A 10,681-nucleotide genomic window follows, 5' to 3' on the forward strand; every position below is an offset into this window, starting at 1 on the left:
TGACCTCCTGGTTCATAGGTCAACACTCAACCACTGAGTCATAACGGCCATTTGAAAACCTCCCCTACCTCCCCAAAACAGTATTAAACGTTAAGTTTTTATATGGTAAAGTCTCTGCATTATTTTCTATTGGATTTAGTGGTTATCAGAAGTAGAAGCTAGTTCAATAGCTAGTCTGCTGTTCTTTACAAAGAAGGGACATTTTAGCAGAAATAAACAAAACAATAACGACAACAGTTTCTTAGGATTCACCCAGGGAAGCCTGGAACTGCGATACTATGAACTTGAAATACTTCAATGGCCATGCATTTTTAGAATATAATCACTGTCATACACATTTAAATAAGATTGTATTTTTCCATAGTGTAATTTCTGCAAGAACCCTGTTCCTGCAATCACTTGTTTCAAACCTTCCTACACCCAGCCTGAAGGTAACTGAAAACACCAGGAAAGATAAGATGAGGAGAATGCCACAAATAAAACTTCTAACTCCATTTCTAAAGGTCAAGGAAATGTCATCTCCCTGGGCTTCCACTGATTTTTGAGTTAGGGGCAAAAACTGGGATGGTTCTTCTTGGTCAGATAATCTAATCTTCAATGAGAAGGTCCCATTAAAATTATTCTGAAGGATAACTCCTGTGCCACATTTTTATTGGTAAGTTTATTCATTGTCCACCACTCCACTTACTAGAAAAGCAGTTTTAAAAGATCTGATTTTCAAGCATTTCTATTATTTCAGAATATTCTCTTCATCTTTTTGTCATATACTCTTTTGTAACCCTTCTACTACCCCAAACCAAATCCAAATGTAAAACAACAGAAAACAAAAACCTTCCATGGGAGAGGCATGATATAGGGGAAAGTTTTTCTTTCTCTTCAGAAAATTTTCAAAATGGACTCAAGAAGCAAGATAGGGATGCCATTCGTGCTGTCATCAATAAAAAAACAACCAAAAAACCACAAACCCAATTTGTTTTAAAAAATCGTTTTCCAGTGTGAGAGTACACTTAATGCTGCAGCCAATTAATGACCAGGCAAGTATACCTGTCACTGGGTGCTAAAAATGGTTTCCATCTATCAAATATTAAAAAAAAAGAATACCCAGGAGCAACCAGACCCTCCCCAAAGGCACTGAAACAAAAGACTGATCTGTTTATATAGTCACATGAAAAATAAACATCTTTATTTTTTGCCTACTTTATTTCATTTTTTTCAAATAAAATTTAAATCTGTACAAAGTATACTGTTACAGTATATATTTTGTAAGAATCAATGCCTAAAAGAATCACAATACTTCAATAAGCAGTACAGCAGACCTCGCTAGTTTCAGCTTTGATATTGAACAAACTCAAGCCGGCTGATGCACAACACATTTGCTTGGTTTCCACATGGTGAGTTCCCAGCACTGAGATGGGAGAACATGACAGCAAGTATGGTTTATATTACAGCCTGACACACAGTGCTTCTTCATATGATAACTACACATATTTAATACAGAATGCTCAAATTTACTTTTTAAATTGCATTTGCTTACTTCTTAGTTGGCAAATTTCAGCATTCTTAATGGGGTCCCCAAACAGTGCAAATTAATGATATTCTACTATGTAATTGGCACATCTCCAATAAGGATTAACTTGTAAACTCAAAGAATATCACAACTTTGTCCTAAAATTTAACTGATACACATCTGGTCCATTTAACCAAAGTCATTTTGGAAAGATATTAAAGAACAATTCTATTTCTGAAAGGATATCACTTTGACCATTCTTTAGAGAAGATAAATTTTTAAATTGTCATTAAAATGCTTTACTATAAAAATTTTACAAACTTGATTAGAAATTTCAAGATGATTCACAGCAGACAAAAACAAACTGTTTATATTCCAACAATACCTACTTTTAGACTTTCAAACAGAGCACAACCATGTCAGCTGTGTTAACTAAAATTCTGAACAATGTACTAAATTTATAAGTGGTGCTGGGTCTAGCAAGTGTAAATACATAGTATATTTTACTGAAAAGAATTGTCTTCTTTATACTTTATTTGTTTTCCCATAAGGAAACATTAATGTTTACATTCTTTAATAAAGTTAATCTTACATCAGAATATAACTTAATACTGTCAGCAACAAGAACCACACACAGTAAATAAGAAGCACATTTAAAATAAGTCTGAATTCACATAGATTAACATTTGTTGGTTAATAAAATATCGACAGTATTACAATCTTACAATATTTACAGTAAGAAAAATCTAGAGTAATATATACCTTTCACAGCAGGATTCCTTTTTTTTTTTTTTAATTTCTTCCAGTTTGGGATTGTGTATACACAAAAAGCTCAAATAAAGCAACTCTGTAATATAATCTTAAAATAATGGCTACTGGGGGAAATTCTATCACAACCATTGAAAATAATGGTGACTTTTCACGGAGTCTGTGGCATCTGAGAATCCAGTTAATTAACCAAAGTCTTGCTCAAACCAGCCTCAGTTACCTAGATTAAAGCTGCAGAACTCCGGCCTTCCCTGACTACTGAAAACCCAACAGATTTTCTCAAAATGCTATAAGAAAAGAGGGAAAATAGGTTTTAGGTCACACCTCATGGATAGAAGCCTCTGGCCAGTGCACACTCCCCAACTTATATTAAAAGAGGGCCAATTTTATCGCCGAAGTATTACAAGAGTTTACCCTCCAGGTACAGGGCACTCTGACACTGCGCTCAATCAATCCTTAACTCTTGTACAATTGGGATAAGACAAGAACTTGGCCCATATATTACACACCAGCATCTTAAGAGACTTGGGACTGGGGCAAAGAAACAGACTAGGTTGGTTTGCATTGAGACCAACAGGGAAAATGGAAAGCAATGCATATTTCCAATTAGAATGGCAAGAAGACCCACATCCCTAAACTGGAATTTTGCCAGGGCATCAGAGTTAGCACCCCCTCTCTGAGTGCCACAAGCTATTAGAATGTGTGCTCTGGGCCTCCTCAAAGAGAGAGCAACTACAGTAAGTAACACCATGTGGGACATTATTTCAGTGATGACTCCCAAGAAAGCAGTTACAATTCTTGAAGCTGGGGCTGTCCACAGCACCTGAGAACACTCATCTGAGCTGTGACTTGTCCCAACCCTGCTTACTTTAAGACATCTGATGGGCACAGAGCACTCAGGGATACAGCTGCTGGCTACTTTGGACTCTAGATCTTACAGGTAATCAACAGGTATCTGAGATTGAATTAGCAAACTGTACCATAGCTCCTTAAACAGACATAGTCAGGTTTGAAATCAGGTGAAGTATGAATCTTCACTGTCAGGTCAGAAATCAAAGTGGGAATCTCCCCACATCAGCCAAGGTTATTTTGTCAAAACCTTAGGAGTTGGACAGTTTTTCATGTTGCAAGTGATTAGTTTACTTATTTCAGTCAAGCTGGATTGGCAAACCAGACTGATCTATTTAGTTAGCTTTGATTTATTGATTCTTAATGTATGTGTAAACCCAAAACTGTTGTATTTGGGTTAAATACACTGACAGAGAAAATTCAAACAACAAAAGTTTTCAGCAAACTTCTGTGGCATTTTCTTTTTGTAAGTCAATGCAAGATCTAAAGGTATTTCTACCCAACAAAATCTGTTTAAGTGTTTAATGTTATTTCCTTTTTGGTCCTATACAGAATGCTATGACTTCTATATAGGTCTGAATGCTGCTCCATGTAGATTCCTTCTGTATATCTAAAAATATATACTTCTCAGTAGTTCAATACATGGTTAATCTTCCCACAGAGGAAGATTTTTGTAATCACATGTTGCAAAGTAGAAAAACATCTCCTTTCTAAGAAAGGAAATATACTTTCCTATTGTACACTTTTGAATAAGCCCAAAGGCATGCACCAAAAATCATTATTAAAACTAATACATGCACTAAAATGGTGTAGAGTTAGACTTAAAGTGCTGCTTCTCAATTTTTAAATTTGGAGAAGACATCTTGTCAGTTGTTGACTCAAAGATCTCCACCCCGCCACCCACCCCATTTCATGGCATCAAGAGAGAAATGTAAAAAGTATGCATAAATCTTTAAACTAGTCTTTACATGGGGGAAAGGACAGATATATCAACTATCCTATTTATAAACTGGATTCCAAGTTTTAAATAAAACCAATATTTACTGGTAAAAATTGTCAAAGTGAATACATCCAAAGAAATGTTACTAATAAATAATGTTCTACACAGAGAATAATTTACTTTGGTTTTATGCACCTTCTCAAAAATAATACTGGTGTCCCACATATCACCAAACTGATGTGTTCCAGCAAAGTTGTAAGGCAAATCTTTTTTTCCTAGTGACATCTTGTTTCCCAATAGACAAAACTAAAATCTTTTGGTGAGGAAGGGGTTAAGATAATGGCTAACCCCTTGGCATCCTGAGCATTGTGGTTTATCAAACTCTACCCTGCTAGAAGCTATCAGGCACTCTGACCCCTGCCTTGAACCAGAAATGGCTCCCATGTCTAGAGATGCCCTGACTCCTTATAAATAGCTCTCAAAACTTTGCTTTCTTCCTTCTGTCTGGATGTTGTAATATCTAACAAAGCTGGTTACAATGTCATATTTCGCTAATCGGGGCCACCATCTAACAGTAATTCCAGAAATGTTTTAAGCCAATAGCTAGTTATTAATTTTATCAACTGAATTAAAATGTTCTTTATAGAGTTATCTAGAGCCGAGATCTTTTAACTTGGGTTTCAGAAGATATGTGATGCACCTGAGGTTATTTGCAAAATTACCTATGTGCATTTTTTTCTGGGGAGAGGGTCCATCACTTTCATCAGATTATCAAAGGAATCTGTAACCCCAAAAAGGGGTTATAGGTACTTAGAGGGATACCCGTAATTCATCTTATATCAGGATTGGGAAATGGGGGCAGAAAACTAAAGAGCCTAAAGGGCAGGGGGCAAATTGCTGATCTTTTCCTTTTATTCACATTTGCAAAAAATAGTGCTTCAAACTAGGAAAAATAATTAATTAAGCTGATTAAACTCCATAAAAATAATCAAAGCCACTTTCTAAAATATTTTTCATTTTCCATATAGGGTAAATTTAGTCTCTAAGAAAAAGTTTGGAGACTGAATTTTTCTCTTTTCCCAAAGGAAATTCATAGATATAATGCTGATCATCATCCACAGTTAAAGATTTGACAACGTAAAACTTAAGAGAACTCTAATGATGCAAGCCTTATAGTTTTGAGTAAAGGATTATTTGGAGTCAGATACACATTTGTCAACCTTAGTGTCCCCAAATTGGTCCATATTTAGACAACTACCAGGCACAATTCCACTACAAAAGCCTAAAATCTGAACAATGGAAATTTAACTTTCTACTCAAATTAAAAACAAAGCTACAAGGCTCCAGCCACAAACGTTCACACTATGTCATAGAGGACTTTCTCTTTTCAAACACATCACTGAATTCTCAACACAATTTGCAAACAGTAAGATCCAGAATGACTAGCAAGACATGCCGAGAAGAGGATGTCAAGAATTAAAACATTACTCCCAGCTCCCCCCAATCCAGAAACACACTCTGGCATTCCAAAAATAAATCAGATCTGAAGAGAGGCCTCTTACTTGTTGGTTTTAAGTATGAATTGCCTAAAAGGCTATGGGAAAGGGAATATAAAATGAAATAATTAAACAACTTACAAAAATAATTTTAGCCAAAACACATTTTCACACTATTGACAAAACTATCAACCTTTTTTTTTTCCTTCAATTCTGAACCTACCTGTGTTGCACAATTTCACTAAGACAAAATATATGTTCACAGGTATACTTTTTGTTCTCCTATTCTTTCTAGAGCACATCTTTACATTATAAGAATGCCTCTAGTTAAAATAAAGTCTCTTATCCCTTGCCACGCCCCCCCTCAAAAAGTGAGTCAACTTTGAATTCCAAAAAGGAATATTCATTTAATATAATTATTCAATACCACTTATATCACATTAACCATGAGAAAACTCTATGAGCATTATGGAAAACTACATGAAAGAGGGAGCTGCCACTTGCCACCCACTTCACTTCCAGATTTTTAAGCCAATACCCAGCTAGACTCAGATCTCATTGATTTCAGTGAATACAAATCACTCCAAAACCAAGCCATCTCAGGCTGGAAGTCGGATCTCAAATACATCATTTTATTTATATTTATATATATATATATATATATTTCTATCCTAAGCTTTCACTTTGTCTATTCAAATAGTTTAATAAAGCTCACATTTACAAAGGATTTTATTGGCAAATAAAGGTCCATATTAAAAATTTCATCAAAACAATTTTTTTCACATAGCTAACACTAAGAAATGTTTTTTCAGATTTACAAAGCATATTTAATTGCATATAAGCGTGCTTTGGGTGGGATATTAAAAACATAACTCTGTAAGAAATTAGAAAAGACTAGAAACAAAAGTGAAAGTGACTAGTCTTAACTTCCAAAAAATCAAGTGCAAAGGTAAATAGTGCAAATAATGAAAACTAGAAAATTTATAGGCAATTTTACATAGTTTTACCCGCTTTTGCACTTTTACATATTGACAACTTTATAAACCCTAACAACAATGCAGCATGGAAATGGGCTATCATTTATCTCCATTGACTAGACTCAAGGAAGCCTTTCAAAGACATTTAAATCACTGGTTCTTGACACAGGTTTGGGAATTCACTTCTTTTTCAACATTCCTAAGGGTAGGAGCTATTAAAGAAGGCTCTGGACTGACTTGTAACTGTATTATAATTTCAAATCTGACACACAATGAATTGTGAAAATCAAACTCAATTCTACAAAATAAGTAATAAAAACAATTCTGCTATTGTTAATGAATTTAACAAAAAACTACCTTCCAAATACAAAATCAACACCTTTCTTTTAGCTATCTTTAAACAGATTTTATCACATATACAGATTTGGGTAAAATGAAACTTGAAAATAATCTGTCAAAATCACTGAGAGTAAGTACATACTAAACTAAAAAACAAGAGTTAATCCAAATATACTTGAATTAGGTAACTTTAAAAGTAAGTATTATAGCAATTCTTTATCTTATATAATTTAAAACACTTCTGGGATATTGGGAACAGAAATCTAAACATGATCAATTCACTCTACAAAGGGCATAAGAACTTCCAAGATGTACTAAATTATATTATTAACATCTTCCACCACTGAACTCTTGGGAGTTCTACAATTTTAAAGTAACAGAAAAAGTGGGAAAACAAACAAACTTGAGTTTGGGGGGGGGTGGTATGTTGTCTGATTTCATAAATATAGTATTCTGAGGGTCTCATAAGGTTCACAATGTTAAAATGGTTGTTAGGATTGCAAATGTAGAAGAAATAGAAAAGATGCCTAATATTGCAATTTAGTGTTTTTATCTGGTTTATGGTTGTCTTCTAAGAAATGTATGTGGACCAAAGGCTCAAGATTCTGTAAATACAAGGTATAATATAGATCTTTGTAGACTGCAAAAAAGTCAAATGATTTTGATCTAAGGACCATTTTGAAAAGTAAAGGTAAGTTATCTTATAATATGAGCCCAGGAGAATAGAGAGTACATATGATATATATTCCTGATAGTTTATAAATTACTAGAGGCCTGGTCACGAATTCATGTACAGGTGGGGTCTGGCCGGCCCGCCCAATCAGGGCTGATTGGGCCAGGTGGGGGAGGAGATGCGGGAGATTGGCTGGCCAGACCCGTTCCTGATCCATCGGGGTGGGGGTGGGGCCGGCAGGGGGAGGGGCTGCAGGCGGTTGGCCGGCCAGCCGGCCAGCCCCGCCCCCTGGTCGAACTCCTGGTTGAGGGACAATTTGCATATTAGCCTTTTATTACATAGGATAACTGAAAAAGTTCTTAATAAGTCTGCGGGACCAACTTGCCTTGACCAGAAAAGTTGCCATTCCACAATTGTTCTACGTAATTTGTCCAGAAAAGCAAAAATCCTACATCTAAAAACATATCTGTAGAATGCATCATCATTACAACATCTAGCTACAGACCAACAACTTCCCCATAACCAACAAGGGACCCATTTTCTCTGGCAATTGACATTTCCTTAGCAAAGATCAACTTCATTGTCCTTAGTAAAAAACTCTCATTTAAGACTCCACCTTAGTATCTTTTCCTACCTCTAATAAAAATCCTCCCACTTTACCTCCAAACCATTCCGATATACCTATCACACTCACACAAGCACATCAAACAACTCTCTCCTTTCTGCTCTCAGATTTCCAAAGCAGTAAGTCTCAGCCCCAGTAACTTACCTAAAATACACATACTTCTTACTCTCTTCAATTCACAAATTTCTTAATTCACAAATTCTTAACAATTTTGATGTCCTTCAAATTACCAACTAAGACTATGGGGAAAACAGCAGTCAGAAAAACTGCCCAATTACCTCATAACACAAAAATTTTCCTGGGGTCAATTAGCTATGTTCTAAGACAGGAGTCAGCAATTTATTTACTTCCTTCTCAATGGGGTAAGCTTGAATGCCACTGGCAAGCCTATGGCAAAAAGAATAAAGGAGAGACAAACAAGGGAAAACGAAGATGGGTGAAAGAAAATGCCAGATGTGTAAGGCAGGGAGGTAGGTGAAATGCCACCAACAAACTACCTGAACTGGAAACCGTCAAATCCACTCCAGCTGAATGCGAGTTTGACCCACTCCCAACACGTGACTAATAATTCATTAGCTGATTGCCATCATTGTTTGACTAAGTCAAGGTGAATACATAAGTCACCTATCTCATTACGTTGACTGCCAGTTTACAATAAGGACATCTTTTCTTAAGTCCTCTTAGGATCCTTCTACATTAATCCAGGTTAGACCAAAACACATGCTAACAAGAATATTTCCATGTTTCTTAAGATTTTAGAACATAAAGGTTTGGTCCTTGAACTTGGAGGCCTTTTGAATTATTAAAGTGCATCCTAAATCAAGAAAATTAAAGTCTTTAGCTTAAAATTTTCCCATGAAATGCTACAAAAATTTAATAAGCAAATTACTAATAATCATTGAAACAAAGTATGCATTCATAAAAACGCTAAAATCTTGCAATTCCAAAATTGAGTAAAATATTTCTGGTCTGTAAGAGTAATTTTATTTTACATAGAGTATCACCACCATGTTTCCACCTTTCAAACAAGACAATTTTCCACAAAAGCAAAGCACATCAGGAAAAAGAAAATGAATACCAAACGTAACATGGAGACAAAATAAATGAGTAGCTATGAAATTCTCTTTAAGAAAAATATTTTTAACACATAACTTTTGCCACACTCAAACTTTCCTAAAGGCATAAATTGCCCAGACCACTCAACATCAAAACTTGGTCGTCAGTTTAGCAGCTGAAAGATGACAAACTGTTGGCTTGAAACCAATCATCCTTCACTTTTCATCTGGTTGTTCTTGCATCTAGAAATTCTACCTGACTCATGCCACTGCTAGTTTAGATGATCTTCACTTAGCCCATGATAATTAATGTTCAAAAAGAGCCTGTTAAATGGCCTAGGCCTTGAATTTAGGTTAAGTTTTAGGATTAATAACTTCAAATATTAAAATCAGCTGTTTTAAAAAACACATTGTAAATTCCCTATAGTAACTAATGCTGCTGGATGAAAACAGTAATTTTAATAGCAGTGGTCACTTTAGTTTTATAGTGTACTTCATTATGAATGGCCTATATTCAGTTAAGTTGCAACGGAAAATACCCCCAGAAATATTACAATGTCTGATTTAAAAATGGATAAACTTTAACAGACAACTTTGTACAAACAATTTTAGTTAATTTATTCACTTAAGCAATTCCAATAAATTCTCTTTCCTATTCATTCCACTCTCATGGGGAAGTACACATACCTCTAAATTATTAAGATATTCAAATTTAGGGAAAATCAACCATAAATGTTATACTCAGGATTATCACCAATTGTTCCAAACCAAGTTGCTAAAGATCCCCTGGTTTTAGCATCCTTTTACTTAGAAAGCAGGATCGCATTCTGATATTGAAAAGACTCTGAAAAGGGGAAAAAGTCATTAGATTTGATATCTCGTGTTTTATGGGGGGCAATCTTAAAAATATGTTCACATGTATAATAAAATGAATTGTGGAGCTATGAAAGCCACCAGAGCAACAATTTCAGAAATCCCCATTCTAAAATCATCTGGAATGTAAGTAATATTAAAAAATGAGTGGGAATATGAAGAAGAGAGGGTGAACATTCGAAGGAGATAAAAATAATCATGGCCATGATCCAGTCACCAATGGTCGGTAGATATCTCAAAATGTCATGAAAGAAAAATGTTTACAAAGTTTCAACAGTGCTAAATGCAAAATGTTAAAGCACAGAAACAGTAAATGAGATAACCCCCACAAACATCAATTTCCATTAAAAAAAAAAAAACAGGGACAAAAAATTGACATAGGCATCTTTTTAATATACCAAATTTTAACTGACTTAAAAGATTATGTAAAATGCTTGGGCCAGTGGTACCCACCCAGATTCTCATTATCAATGACCTTATCTTTTCCCCTCCCTTCCACCCAAATTTAGTTCAGTTTTCCTGCAGGAAGTACAGCATTCCTATATTAAGAAGAAATGAAAACAGTGAGTACAACTGATA

The 10,681-nt window shown here is 35.1% G+C and overlaps 1 protein-coding gene across 1 annotated transcript; it reads right to left on the reverse strand.

The window, feature by feature from the left end:
- Positions 1–1,181: 1,181 nt before the first annotated feature.
- On the reverse strand, positions 1,182–6,209 carry IGIP (IgA inducing protein). The gene is given in 2 exon segments (XM_014453833.2): positions 1,182–1,437; positions 1,439–6,209. Coding segments are annotated over 2 exon segments (159 nt in total). The 5' UTR covers positions 1,487–6,209; the 3' UTR covers positions 1,182–1,326.
- Positions 6,210–10,681: the final 4,472 nt, after the last annotated feature.

The sequence above is a fragment of the Myotis lucifugus genome, unplaced genomic scaffold (genome assembly GCF_000147115.1).
Source record: "Myotis lucifugus unplaced genomic scaffold, Myoluc2.0 scaffold_28, whole genome shotgun sequence".
NCBI lineage: Eukaryota > Metazoa > Chordata > Mammalia > Chiroptera > Vespertilionidae > Myotis > Myotis lucifugus.